At 41.0% G+C, this 15,090-nt stretch overlaps 1 protein-coding gene across 1 annotated transcript; it reads left to right on the top strand.

Moving 5' to 3' along the window:
• Positions 1–2,024: 2,024 nt before the first annotated feature.
• Positions 2,025–14,710, top strand: GPR143 (G protein-coupled receptor 143). The gene is made up of 8 exons (XM_058800385.1): positions 2,025–2,268; positions 3,984–4,093; positions 6,971–7,065; positions 8,443–8,535; positions 9,022–9,131; positions 10,399–10,507; positions 12,828–12,945; positions 14,407–14,710. The coding sequence occupies exons 1-8, from the start codon at positions 2,025–2,027 to the stop codon at positions 14,704–14,706; spliced, it is 1,179 nt and encodes a 392-aa protein (XP_058656368.1). The 3' UTR covers positions 14,707–14,710.
• The last annotated feature ends 380 nt before the right edge of the window (positions 14,711–15,090 follow it).

Genomic DNA, 15,090 nt, shown 5'->3' with positions numbered 1-15,090 from the left:
TGTGGCAACTCCACGCACCACTGCTTTAGCAGAGGTGGAATAAAGTCTGAGGAGTCCCAGATTTGTACTGATGACAGAGCCCTGTATTGACAACCTCAGCATGAGTTTGTGTTTCTGGAGCAGAGCAATCTGATTTTGCAACCTTGCTGTCCCCAATATGTTTTTGTATACATGGTAGCAACAAGCTGTAGGATTGCAACATCCAGCTCACTCACCTGTCCTCATCCAAGGAGCAGGGAAATCTCTTTATGCTGGAAAGCAGCAAAAACACTTGCCAAAACATCCAGCTCAGCTGCCTGTGTTTCAGAGTCTTTGATGACATGTATGCCCAAATTCACATTATGGTCACTGGAGCCTCCTCAGCTCACCCTGTGCATTTATTTTCAAAAGATCTGAACAGCTCTCTAGACAAAGTCTAGACCATAAGCTTGGCTGCCTAGGACCTCAGCTGACTGCAGCAGGAGCCCAAACACCTTGTTGATGTATGGCCCTGCACGTGTAGGAGCCTGGCTTTGCAGGCTGACACTCTGCTCATCGAGTGCCAGTGCCCGCACAGGGCCCCGGGAGTGCCCTGGCACCAGGATGGGTGGGCACACATCAGACCTGGCAGCTCCAGCTGCCCCCTCAGCCCTGCCACCACAGCCCTGCCACCCCAGCCCAGCACTGGGAGGCTGCACAGCCCCCTCCAGCAGGCTGAGGGGCTTGGTGGAGTTTGTTCTTTTGCTGGGATTGTGTGTATGAGGTCTCTTGGCCAATGTGTGCAGCAGGCACCATTTCACCCAGGCCTGCAGCTGATTTCCCTGCTGAGGGCAAACTCACTGTGGTCATAAACACTACACACAAAACATACCATTGTCATTCAGGAGCCCCTCATAATTTCTGCCAAAAAATAAGCCAGACCATTGCGGGAAAAAAAAGGGTTAGGTCATTTGTTCTTATAGGGACTAATTATAAAATCCATGACTGTGTTATTTAACATGCTGATGACTTTGAGTCTTTTGGCAATGTTTCCTCTTGTATTTCCTGAATGTGTCCCTATAAACAAATTTTCTGGAAGGGTGAGGGCTGATACAGGGAGTTTGAGACTTAGTTTAAAGGGAAGAATTACTTTTTGTGTTTATGATTGTATTTATTTGCTGCTGTATCTAGCAGGACCTTTGTCATAAAAGATATTGTCAAACTTATAAAGGAAAAACAAACATTGCAGGTCAAGTTCCTGTTTTCATATTGAAGCCTTACCAAATTAAAAAAAAAAAAAAAAGGAGAGAGAGAGACAGAGAAATATGTTATTGAGAAATCCTAAGTCCTGGAATTTTCCCTGTCAAGCTGATCTAATGCAGACAGTACTGACTAAAGAAAGGATTTTTTGTGCTTGCAATTTAAATAGGATGAGATTAATATTTTCTTCCCAAGTGTAATCTCTTTCTACAGTGATAGGGCATCGTGCTTCTGATTTTATTTACAGAGATGGGTGGGTTGGATCACTAAAACTGAGATTTGGGTTAGGGTGTGGATTTATATCCCTGCTCTTCCCTGTAAAGACTGGGACTGCTCGTGTCTGGATTCATCTTTTCAATTAATTTGAGGTAACTAAAGGGTGCTGTGTAGGATGAGGCTAAAGAGAAACACAATTAAAATGTAATGCTTCCACTTTGGTATCTGCATCCTTATTTATTTTAAACCATCTTCAATGCTCTGACGAGTTCAAGTCTTCCTGTATCACACACTGTGCAAGCAGAACTATGTGAGTGAACTGCTGCCAATGGCTCTGAGCGAGCATGGGGCATGGTTCAGATTACACTGTGGTTTCTTGTTCAGATCTGATCTCCTTGCTAGGAGAGGCTGAGAAAGGCAGCTCTAGGGGATTTACTTCCAGCAGCAGCAGCAGCAGCACATGATCCATCAATCGCGTGATTCTCACCACCGAGGACTAATGGGGAGGGTGAAGAAAAAGTGAATGCTGCCTTGGGGAAGCAACAGCATTTTCTTCTGCTCCTGGGGCCCCTCCACCAGTCGGACGTTCCATGGCTTCTCCAAGGTTAGAAACCTACTGCTGCCCAAACAGGGATGCAGCCACACAGCTGGTGATGCACTTCCAGCCTGAAGTCTTCTGTGGAGTCTGCATTGGCAGTGCCTCCATCAGCCTGCTACTGACCATCCTGCAGCTCCTGCCAAAGAAGGGACAGAGCCCACGGAAGATGCCCAAAGCCTCCTCCTCCTCCACCATCCTTCTCCTTATCTCCATTTGTGATATCCTTGGGGGCGTAGGTAAGTGCCAGCTTGCTGTCCTTGCCATGGCTGTAACAGGTTCTTTTTGCTCTGAGGTACCACAGACCTCAGAAGCTGGTGAGTGGACAGCAGAGATTTCTGAGGGAAGCTGTTTGTGTCCACAGGAAGATTTGGACTAAGTGAGATCAGGAAATTACGGGTCCTTGGGGAGAAGGTTCTTGTTTAATAGTTATGCTGTGGAAGGGAAAGCTCCTGACAAATCTACACCAAAATCTCTGCTTTAAAACAAATTAAAATCTAGAATGGCAAGTGCTTCTCAGAGTAAGGCATAAAAGTGGAGGTGATGCTGCACGTTGGAAAATAAATCTGACATCAAACATTTAGGCAATCCATAGGATGGCATTTGGAAACCACTGTCCTCCATGCCCTCAAATCCTTGTGGACCAAGTGTTCCTCTTGCTCATGTGCCAGCTGCTTCTCTGGGCACATCGCATTGACAGAAAATGAGTTTGACTTGCAGCTGCACACAGATCATGCTGGACACAGGCTTTTGAAATGTGAGTAAAGCTACCTTATCAAGGACAGCCTGCTGCTCAGACCCTGGTGGATAGTCTGGAGGAATAAACCAGTGGAGACTAAAACAGAATGCATGAGTCAAAATAAAACTAGTATGTGTTGAGCTGTCCCATCAGTCACTTGGTAATTTTTCCCATCAATCATTTATTGTCAAATTTGGTATAAATTATCATGACACATGCTATGAAAATACAGGACAAGTTTGTTTCTACAGTAGCATTTCCCACCTCACATTAGGTAATAGAAGTAGCAGTGTTTTGTCTCACTGCTGGGGGCTGTGTGTGAGTCTGTGTGTCTGTGTGTCTGTGTGTCTTAGTGTTTCACTTCTCTTCCCCTTTCACACCCAGCCAGGTTCTCTCACAGTACCTAATAAGTACCAATACTAAACCAAAGATTATAAAGGAAGTAAAGAAAGAGGTATGGAAAATACATATGGCCATGCACCTGGAAAAGGTCCTTTCAGTCAGATGAAGCCAACAATAGACAAAGTTATTTTTCTCTCTTCCTCTTTCACTGGCAAACTCAAACCAGTTATCCATTGTTGTTTTTGTATTAGACTCACTTCAGTGGGTGAGTCTAATACAGTTCATTCTTGGTGAGAAACCAGGTCAATTTGTTCTGTTTCCTGTTGGTGCTTCATTTCAAGCAAACCCAGAAAACCTCACTAACAAACTCTAAGTTCATTTTTTAAAAGAGCCTTGTTGTTCCCTAATTCATAAGTGCTGCTTTTTCTCAGTCCTGTGACAGAGGAAAAGGGCTGTTTGTAAACTGAAGGCAGAGAAAAAATGAAAAATAACTCTTTTTCTGCAGTGGGGGGGGAGGGGTTTATAGAGAAGTGAATATCAGTGTATTAATATATGCTGGTAAACAGTTATTTAGTGTTTATGTTGAATGCTACCCAGTTTATGTTAGGGAAGCATGTGACACCATCTCTAAGTGAGATCCTAATCTCTGTAACTTTTAAGTCCCAGCAGCTTCCAGCTCTTGGGGCTACTTTCCCTGGATGATCCCACTGACATTTAAATAGCACAGTTGTCCCTGCTGTGCTCCTCTGCAGCCGTCGCCTTCCTGTAGACGCACAAAATCTGGGCTGCGATGTGAAATATGTGCCAGGGAAAGGCATGTGACTCAAATCACACCAGCAGATCCAAAGCATTAATACATTTCTTTTTCTTTAGGTATAATCTTCAGGTCAAGTGTATGGCTGGGCTTCCCAGGCTTCATAGCCAACATTTCTGTGGTGAATGGGACTGACGTGTGGCCTTCCACTTTCTGCGTGGGGAGCGCGGTAGGTACCCAGATCATCCCCCCTTTCCTCTGCTCCCAATTAAGGGTCCTTCCACAGGGGGAATCTGAAAGGAAAACTGCTTGCTGTGTCCAAAAGGAAATGTGGCTGTGAGTCAGAGCCTGGATATGACGGTTTCAGTCTCTGCCACACCCCTGCAAGTGCATTCATGCCTCCCTCTGCGAGCCTGGGTCAGGCAGGCAGGGTGCTGATGGGGCTGTAGGGTGGGCAGGGATGTAGGGCAGCTGGGTCACACTGATCCCACCAGTTCTGAGGTGTTCTCTCCTCCAGGAGTGCCAGGGGAGTGGAGTACACCAAGGGCGTGGAACCAAAAGGATACAAGCAGCCCCAAAAGGCTGTGAAGCATTGTTTGGGTTTGTGCTGGCACAGCACCACCAATGCCCCAGTGGCTCTGTTGCACTGGCAGCACGAGGTGTTCTGTGTCTCCTCTGTCAGAAACTGCAGCCTGTGTGGTGCAGCAAGGACCTCCTGAAACCAGCAACTTGGGTAGCTCAAATTAGCTTTTGTGGCAGGAGAGTCTGTGTTTTAGACAGCAGGAGAAATATACTCATAGCCACAAATCTGCTGGCAGAAGGTCTGTCCCTGCCATGTGGGATTGCAGCTCAGATTGCTGGGCTGCATCTCAATGACTGCATCTGCCCAAGTCTAATTAAGTATATTCTGGATTAAAATGCAAGAATAAGAAAATGTAAATGCATTCCAAAAGTACACATTGAAACTCAGTTCCAAATTTTATAATAAAAACACTGGGAAATAGAATTTGAGCTCACTGTACAAGAATAAAGGTCACAATTTTTACCAAAACATTGACAATGACAAGTAAGACAGATCATCACTCCACACAGATGCAATAGGAATGTGGGATTTCATATTAATTAATGCATGAGCAATAGCAGTATAAGCTTTGCAATTCAAAGCTTACAATGTAGAAGGGGATAGGTTGCACGAAAAGAAAATTCTTCAGCTCCAGTAGTTTTAAAAGAAAGCAATGTGTGCCAAATTGAACTCAGTGTGCTTTATATTCCTATATAAAAGCAGCTTCAAACAGGATAGTTTTGTGCCATGGACACAAATATAAATTGTACACATCTATCACTTCTCAATTCTATCACATATCTTTAAGTTTTGCTTATTAGATGCAAATGCTGTTTTTTTTTTTTTTTGAGAAAGACAAAAATCTCAATATCATGCAGCAAGAATGTCCTACTAAAAACCCATTCCTCCTCATGTTTCACTTTCTTGCCCATAACACATAAAAATGTATTTTTAAACATGACAGAGTACTGTATGCAGACTGTTTTTCATTTGAATTTCAGGTTAGATGGTGAGCAGTATAGTGGTCTACCACAATTTTTATTTTCCCTTACTTGTGCTCCAGGAAAATGCTGTAATTTGAGTCATTTTAAATTTAGATTCAACTATATTGGAATGAAAAATAACCTTTCTTCCACTCATTTCCCCTAACGTATTCTCATGTGAGTTAATAAAATGTTTCCGATTCTATTTTATTTTTCTTTTAGTGCTGTTGTTTTATTTCTCTTAACCACAAGCCTATACAAACTGCAAATAGTGAAACTTTCAGATGTCCCTTGAATGGTTTGCAGAGGGGTACTCTTTCAGCAAGCTAAAAAGTAAGGTATCATATGAAGCTTTAGGGTTTAAGTGCATCTGATTTATATTATTTTTGGAGACAGTTTTGTCTGTGTTGGATTTTCTGAAAAGTGCTGTTAATTTTTGTATATGTTTGTTTATGGGTAGTAAATTGTGCATTTTCCAAGTGCAGCAAATCTATACATGTGATGATGAAGTTACCTGCTGAGTGCTGTGGGTAAAGTACATTACAAGGAAGACTGGGATTTTATTTTCTGCCTCCTGTGCACTAGGAAAATATCATGATGTTTGAATTAAATACTGAATAATTCATGCCACAAATTACTAGAGGTAGGGTCTACACCCATGGTGAAAGGAAATATTTCCCAGCTTGATTTGCCTTTTGGAGGAAGGAGTGCTAGATCTCTATTCATCAACGTTTGGCTTAGTAACAAGTATGTTGATTTCCAGATGTAAAATGATGCTACTATGGAGCTGTGATAAAGGATATTCAGATAAGAACTGAGAGACAGCTTGGAGGGAAGATAGCATGAATATTAAAACACTCCCAGACTATTACAAAGAGCCAGCTCCTATGGGGAAGAAATGTGGAATTTATATACAGTGGCAAAGAAAGGTCACTTTTCCTATATAAGCTCATGGGAAAAATGCATGGGGTCAACTCAAGAATGCTGTGGAATTTGGCTTGACTTGAACCTGTTTGCTTTGGATTTTTATTGAAGAAATCACGCAGGGAGTTCAGTAGGTGTATTCATCCAGAGCGTGAGTGATTTTCTCATTAATGAGTTTTTCTCTTGATAACCATCTTGTGCATGGAGAAAACACCCAGCACGTGCAGAGCCTACAAATGCATAGGCACACTGTGGTTATCACTGACCTCAGTTATATTTTTATGCCTCAGCTACTGAGAAACAACTGCAATTTTAACCTAAAATTAAAGCATCTTTGCTATAAATTTCTTTGGGCTTCACTTACCACGTTCAGGTTAGGAACAGAGAGGTAAATGAAGGTTTTCTAAACCAGAAAATGAGCTGTGAAAGCAAATGCTGCTCAATTTACCTACAACTTGACCCATAAGCTACAACAATGCTGTTCCTGTGACTTTCAGTAAGATTTCATACTCCATAATCTCATTTGTAAAATACACACATTTAAAGAACAAATTAGCAGGCCAAGGTTTGAATCCCTTCCCTGCCCCAGTGGTACTGGAGAAGCAGCTGTGACATTTGGCACTTCTTTCCCCTCTAGATGTGGATCCAGCTGTTATATAGTGCTGGCTTCTGGTGGTTGTTTTGCTATGCTGTTGATTCTTACTTGGTGGTGAGAAGATCAGCTGGACTGAGGTACCAGAGTTAAAGCTCTGAATTTGGTTTTTTCCCTCCAACACTGTATGTCTCTGTTTGCAGCTGCCTAAGAGTATAAGTGAGTCTTGTACAACCATCTGATGCTCATATAGCTACCAGGTAATGATAGGGATGTGTGGTGTTCTGAGTGCTTGAATTGCCAGGGCAATGCTCAGATACTAAATTATGTCCAAATTCAATTTAAATGTAACTGAATTCATTTAACCTTTGGAAAAAAATGGAGCAAATCGTAGTCTATAAACTTTATGGCAATGAGATGAATATTTTTGTTCCTACCCTGCATCTGAAATTGATTTTTGCAGCAAAAAAATAGTGTTATACAGAAAATGAAAATTTGGAGGGGGAAAGTGCTGAACTTCATGCAGTTAATTTCATATAGTTAATTCCGTTTTTTTCTTTTTCTCTGATATTTTTTATTTTATGAATTTCTCAGTGAGTGTGGTCATTATTGCCCTTCTGATCACACTTTTAAAATCCCTCAGAAGAAAAATATGTATTTTTCATATATTTTTCTGCAATGCCTGTGACAGAAGAGCCTAAACCCTTTGGAAAGTACCATGCTTTAGTGCCAGACAGGAAAAAAACCAAAGAAGTTTCTAAGTTGGTTGTTAGAAGAGCAAGATAACCTTCAGTTTCTGCTGATAAAAGTGGAATTATGTGACTCTGTTCCCAGATGATACAGAGGAGTCAGAAACTAAGGATATGGTTCTTCTGCAGGTGTAACCAAAATGAGGCTTTTCGAGTTAACATTACAAAATCAAGTTTATCCTAAACAGTCTAAAGCCCCATAGCTCTAGTCAAACAGCTGGGACCTGCCTCCTTCCCCCATCCCTGTTAACCAAAAAAATCATGTGTATTTGGGCTTGATTCTGAGATCAGAGTAAACAGCAAAAGCTTTCTACAAACACAGATCTGAATCTCCCTAAGATGGGAGCGGTATCCAGCTCTGAAAGTTAAACATCATTTTCTACAAATCACAAAAGGATGGTTTATTTGACTGTTCATCTCCATTCTTAAATTTTAATCTGCTAATTTGCTCTCTGCGGGAGAAATGAAAGATGCAGGGGTTCCTTCTCAATAATAGGGGTAGGGAAGAAGTCTTGTTCCCTCCACCCTGCAGGCTGGAGGGGACAGGACTTCCATGTGCAACCCTGAATAACTGCTTTGGCTAATTCTTTTTCTGAAGGGCTGCCCCCACTCACCTGCTTTCCTTAGTTTAATGTATTGCCAGTGTTGTTCTGCACAATTTTCTGCCTGTAAAGCTCTTTTTCAGTGAGGGTCCTGTTTTTACCTTGCAATGTGGGCAGTGTGATGCTGGATGTCTCTAACTGTGCCTGTGGTGTTTGGTGCTTGCAGTACAATTGTGCTGTACCACATGATGACCTGGGGCCTGGCAGTGATGCTCTGCGTGGAGGGGATTGCTCTGCTTTACTACCCCTCTCTCTCCAGGTAAGCAGGCTCTGGAAACACTGTGAAATCAGGGCACTCTCTGCTCATTTGGGTGTCTTTTGGTCAGCTTTAGAGACAGATTTTCAAAAGTTGAGCATTTTGTTCTTTGCCAAGGATGTCCCACTGATTAATTTCAGTGATTATGCTTGAAATACCTGCCTGGGCTTCAGAGGGCCCTGAAGAAATATGCAAGGCAATCCAGGCACTTGAGCTTGCTGTGACACAGCTTCTGCGAGCCACCCTTCTCCCACTCCTGGCTTTAGCTTTCCTTTCAATTTGAGAAAAACCCCCTGAGAGTGCATGCTTAAAATCAACTTTATGTCCCATGTCAACTGGTGGTAAAGATCCATAAATTAAATTTTTTGCATCTGTTTTCTTCATTCTTCTTTTTTTTTTTTTTCTAAGTTAAAGCTGACATAGATAAAATAGGCAGAAAAATGAGCTGTGGGGGAAAAAATGCATAATCTTTTAATGATTTCTTCTCAGCTGTGAAAATGGCTTGGAACATGCAATCCCACATTACATCACAACCTATGCCCCACTCCTGCTAGTGCTTGTGGCCAACCCAATCCTGTTTAGGAGGACAGTATCAGCAGGTATGTTCCTGATGGCCAGCAGCAATCAGTCTGTGTTATTTAGCAACACAGTACTGTAGAAATCATGGCTTTGTACTCAGGGATGTGTGACAGCTCCTTGGTAAATCATAGAGACACACCAAAGGGTGGGAAGCAGTTGCCTATGGAAATGAAAACACCATTTTTATGGGGAATTTGCCCTAGAGACAAATTCTGGTGACACAAAATCTCTTCTGTTATTAACCTCTAACTGCAGGTGGGCAAACATGTTTCCATGTTACTTGATTTAAAGCTTTTGAGGCAATGTACTCTGGATGCTTAACTCTACTGGAGTTTTGGTACCAACCTCAACTTTGGAATGTAATTTATTCTAGCTGGTGAGATCAGAGAGTTGGTTTAACTTCTTGGCAGCCCTAGAGCAAAAAATGTAATAAAATGTGATCAGAATTTTGTCACTTCTGAGATTATGAAACAGATGGGAATTGTACACAACTCAGATGGGATCTTGACCTTCCAGTTCAATTTATTATCCAGTGCTTGGAAGAAGTGAGACTGAAAAAAGTCACAGATTCAATGCATTCTTTGCATGTAATATGATCATGCCTGGATGTTTGCAGTACCTGATTTCATCTATGCATTGATGATATAAAAAAGCAGGAGAAAGTAAAGTATTCTCAGTTCAATCTTTATCCCATTCATTCTCTGTCCCTCAGCTATACTCATTTTCAAAGAAGCAGTTGTTCTTTTAAGAAGTCGTTCCCATAAAAAGTTGTTCTTTGTATATTTGTGTTTGCATTTTTATATTCCTTGTGACATCTGAACAACATGCAGCGTAATTTTTTGCTGACAATCCATCTTCCTGTTTTAGAGGTGTAGCTAATGCTGCATCAATGACACAATGAAAAACAATGTGCATAATAGGATAGAAGATTCTGTTCAAACATCACATTATAAGCATATAATTATGTCACACATTATATAGAAGGTACATGGTACCTTTTGTTATGAAATAGAATTATGTTGGTCATACTATTTCGTATTTTCAGTGGGATTAAGAGAAAAAAAAATAGTGAGATATCTCATTTTAGGAATCCAGCTGTGTGTAATTATTTTCCTAAGTATTAGGCTATATTTCCTTGAAAATGGTCCTTCCAGTTTCTGAACAGCTGCTGGGGACAAATCCATCTATTCATTTGTTCCGTCTTTAAGGCTTCTATCTTCTGTATTTTTGTGCCTAAACTAACAAGATGTGCATACATTAATGAAAACGTAATTGTATAATTTTCAGTTGCCTCCTTACTGAAAGGGAGACAAGGAATTTACACAGAGAATGAAAGACGTCTGGGGACAGAGATCCAGATGCGCTTCTTCAAAATTATGCTGGTATTTGTCATTTGGTAAGAGGTGCATTATTTTCCTTTAAAGTGCCTTTTTCCCAGAGGGAGAGAGTCAGGGACAGGAGTAAAGACTGATGGGTTGCTTCATTTGTTTGTCTTTATGCTTGGAAGGGAAGGTATCTAAGGAAGAAGCAGTTCTAAACTAGCTCACAAAGGAGCTGAATCACTCACAAGGCTGTGAGGAAATGATAAAATGTTTAACCAACAGAAAAGCAAAAGCAACAAGAAACAATAGCAAAAAATTCCCAATAGGTTGGGCATTGGCTGAAGCTGTCTGGTAGAGCAGGCTCCCAGCTCTGTGGGCTGGTAGATGGTAGCTGACTTTCTGTAATCAACATTTCTCAGAGCCTCTTGGCACCAAACACATCACTGAGGACCTACAATAAAAATACTTCTAAGTCTGGCTTCATGGCTCTGACCGTGATCATACAATGCAGCCACCTCTGCTCTGCAGTTTTCAAATGCCTGAAAACTACATGTATACTGACTGGAAAGTAAGGAAATGCCAGAAAAGAAAACTCCATATGATTGTGTGTGAAATTCCTTTTTCTTTTTCTTTTTTTTTTTTTTTTTAATATATTTCATCTTTCCCCATGAAAATAGTACTTTGGCATAGGACAGAAAAGAGATAGGGAGGAGAATGGGACGACAAGAAATGGTTCTGGAGCAGTGAAATGAGAAGGCCAAACTTAGCATTCTCTGCATCCCACTTCTTTACACACAGGTGTATTAATGCATGTTACATTGCTTTAACAGGCTGAGCAGGGAGAAAGGCTGCCTCTTTTATCTTCTCCTGGCTGCTGTCTGCTGAGTGCTCTGGAAGGAAATTGTTGTCTTTTGGGGGAATAACAGCGCTCTTGGCTTGGAAGTCAAGTTTCCAATGTGAAGGGTGGGGTAGGCAGCAGAGGAGGGAGTGAGAGACAGCAGCAGGGATCCTGCAGCAAGGCTTCCTGGAAATTGCTGAAATAATAAGGAGCAGAGAGTCAGCCAAGCTCCCAGGGCTGTGGAAAGAAAGAGCCCAGAGGCACCACAGAAGTGCATTGCAACCTAAGGGATGGTGGCCAGCTTGATTATCTGGGAAAAAGCATGAAAGGAAAGGCCAATTTCCCATGGACATTGTGGGGACAATTGTTTATTTCCATTCTGTCTCATTCTGGGGTTTCCTAATAAAAAAATAAAATCGCAGCTCTGGTTTTGGATTTTGCTCTAATAAAACATAAGCTCTCGAGTGTAAAAACTTTCTCAAAGGTTACTGGAGGGAAAGACTGAGGCAGTCTCATCTCAGAAGCACAGGGAAAATTTCCTTTCATCCCAGAAGTCAAATATGGAATGCTTTAGTGAAAGACATCAGGTTGGGGCAAAATAGGATAGAAGAGATGCCTACAGATTTGGCAGGGGAGAGCAGGAGGTTTTACATTGTAACAAAGATATAATTGTGCAGAGGACAAATATAAAACCCCTTAGAAAGTATGACATGAATGCTGATGGTTTCATTTCTGAAGCCACAGTACAACTATAAAGAAATGCTTCTCTCGCTGTTTAGATGTCACAGGAACTTACAGCCATTTGCTATAATCTCTATTGAAACACACTCAGTTTCTTTCAATAAATGAGGCTTGATTATATCATCCTTATTTGGAGACAGATATTATTAAATTGAATAATAAAAATAAAATTAAATAATTAAATAATTAAAATAATTAAAATAATTAAAATAAAATAAATGATTAAAAATAATTGTTAACATTTTCAAGGATTTAAAGGTCAGCTTTTGGTATTTTTGGTGTTTTTAATGGACATCCTGGAAGTCTTGAATCTAACCCTGAAATTCTAACTCCTGCTGGAAATCCTGCAGACTTTTACAACAACATGTGATGTGTCATATATTTGAGTTCCTTGTCTGTGAGCGCAACTCTTCTAAGGCACAAGTGAAAGAAATCAGGATGCATGATATTCCCATCATGGGTCACACTTCCTTCTCATCTCAATTTTATTCTGCAATTTACTGTTCTGCAGCAAGTTAAAATTATCAGTTTTCTTAAAATATTGATTTATATTGTCTAGGCCTGGGTGAGTAGGTAGGTCCAGTCCTTGATTGTGATCTCATAGACCTACAGGTTCCTTCAGATTGAGATTTAACAAGGAATCCAACCATTTTGGACTTGATCATCCTAGAGGTCTTTTCTGCCCTTAATGATTATATGATTTAAAAAATCTCACTGTCCTTAGAGTGATTTTAATTTCTATAATTTGAAGGTGAAGCATATTTTACATGCCCATCCATATGTAACTGTCCTTTTCTTCTTTGCTCCTGCCGCAGCTGGTCATCCAACATCATCAATGAGACCCTTCTGTTCTACCTCGAAATGCAGCCAGACATCAATGAAATGCCCCTGAAAAACATCAGGAGTGCTGCACTGATCACCTGGATCATCATGGTGGGTCAGCTGGGACATCACCTGGGCTTAGAAATCACCGCTGTGAGACTGGTGGAACAACACCTGTGTAGTGTGGGGTTTATGATTTTGAGGGATATAAACACTCTGAAAATCAAGGAAGAAAAGCAGAAAGTAAGAGAAAGGAATGAAGAGTCAATGGGAGGGTTTTTCACATGTAAACTTTGCCCAAAAAATGTCCCGGAGGCCAACATTTTACTGGAGTATGCTTTCTCTCTGTGAGAGATCACTACCAGTTTAAGGTCCAGAACAGATAACGACAATGATTTCTATCCTCACCTTGCTAAACTCTGCCTCAATGCAAGATGCAAAGTTTTAGCTCACAGTTCCTGAAGGGATTCCCAATTAAATGGGCATTTCATGGAAATTCTCTGTTTGCAAGTGGGGTGGGTTTTTTTGTTATCATAAAGGATGATTGGAACTTATGTAATGAAATTTGGATCATTATTTGGGAAGAAATAGGTGAAAAATCTTTCACACGAGGAACCAAAAATAGCTGTGAGATGCTGGTCCCTTACTGTAGCCTCTTTCTCCTATTAGAATATTTGACAAGGGATTTTTCAGTGGTGACAGTGCAGGTTCATTTTCCTAGAGAATTTATTCTGAAATTGTTAAATAGATGTAAGGCCTGTGCATGATTTGTGTAATTAAGCATTTGAGCAGTTTGATATTGGAGGTTTAAGTGATGTAACTGATGTGATACAACCTCCTCCTCCTCCTCCTCTGACAAGGAGTGAACACATTCATGTGACAGGGACTTTGCCCTTGCTCACCTGGAAAGCAAGAGGTCAAATCTGGGGACTGACCTCTGCTTTAAAATGGCTGTAAAAATAATTCCTTCTTTTCCTATGAGAAAAATAGAAGCATCTAAAGCCATTAATTTGTTAAGCCTCTCAGGGCACTGGGAACAGAGACAAATTTTTTGGCAATCACTTGGGATTTTCTTTTTCAGTGCCTTTCCCCATTTTTCCATCCCACTTTGATGGACATTTTCACTGGCTCAAGAATCTAAAGCAATTCCAGACAGATCAATTTCTGCTATTTTTAAAAGCTTGACTGTCTATGCTAGTGTCTCCTCTCATATATTTGACTTGGCTTGTAATGAAAAATACACGTGCTTTTGTGAATAAAATAGCCCAGAGCTTGTGGGGAAAGTTAAAAACACACCAAGGGATTGACTGGCTAAACTTCATGCTAGAAAATCATTCTGTGCTTACCGCTTACTGTTATGGCCTCAGGATTTTGGAAAACAGGTCATGGTGTTTTCCTCTTATTTGTTTGTGTCTGTGATGGCTAAATTTTTATTTGAGTGCAAATAGTGTATTTTAAAGTCAGCAATTATTCAGTGAAAGGGGAGTTTTAAATACATGCAAATCATTTTGCTAGAGTTGAGGATGAAGCCTCCCTTGCTGGTGTAACTCGTGGTGCCCTTCTCTTTCCCAGGGGGTTCTTAATCCCATGCAGGGCTTTCTCTTCACGTTGGCTTTCTATGGCTGGACAGGATGGAGGGTGGACCTGAAATGGAGAAAGAGAGAAATACCCTGGGAATCTATGTCCTCATCAACTGTGGGGGAAAATGCCTATCCCTCCCCAGTGAACTACCAAAGCAACATCCACGACTCCAAGAAGATCTCGACCACTGACAGCCAGCAGACGGACGAGGCCATCAGCATGTTGTCTGAAGGTAACACCAGCAGTGACGAGAGGTTAACCAGGAGCTCTCCCATCTACCAGGGCTGGTAGTTCCTGTGTGCACAGCTGGATCTAACTTTTCACATTGTCAATACTCACAAATCCACGTCAATGTGTGAATCATTGTGTACTCTGGAATTAGGTTTGTGCTTGGTGGCTTGATGTCATTTCCTGTAATTTGTGACACTGTGTGAGAGTGTGTGAGACAGAGATATGGTCAATGTCTTAATTTCCTTCTAAAACATGTATAAAGGCTTGAACCTTTTTCAGCAGGAGTATGTCTCTGCAATGGTATTTGTTACCTATGATTGATTTTAATTCGTTTTCTTTTAATCTCTCTTGTAACCTCCTTCTGGTAGAAAAGTCTTTTGTTTTAATAAATGGACTATTCATATGTTGGGTTTTTAAATGTGTTGCCTTGCTTGTCTTGCTCAG

Source organism: Ammospiza caudacuta, chromosome 2 (genome assembly GCF_027887145.1).
Source record: "Ammospiza caudacuta isolate bAmmCau1 chromosome 2, bAmmCau1.pri, whole genome shotgun sequence".
Taxonomy (NCBI): Eukaryota; Metazoa; Chordata; class Aves; order Passeriformes; family Passerellidae; genus Ammospiza; species Ammospiza caudacuta.
Note: the sequence above shows the minus strand (reverse complement) of the source record. Positions and strands in the feature narration are given on the sequence as shown.

What these genes read in the sequence shown, in the direction of transcription:
- GPR143 (XM_058800385.1), top strand. Translation starts at nt 2,025, where the DNA reads ATGGCTTCTCCAAGGTTAGAAACCTACTGCTGCCCAAACAGGGATGCA. An exon ending in ATGCTGGTATTTGTCATTTG is followed by an intron (nt 10,508 to 12,827) that starts GTAAGAGGTGCA and finishes CTCCTGCCGCAG; the next exon opens with CTGGTCATCCAACATCATCA. An exon ending in TGATCACCTGGATCATCATG is followed by an intron (nt 12,946 to 14,406) that starts GTGGGTCAGCTG and finishes TCTCTTTCCCAG; the next exon opens with GGGGTTCTTAATCCCATGCA.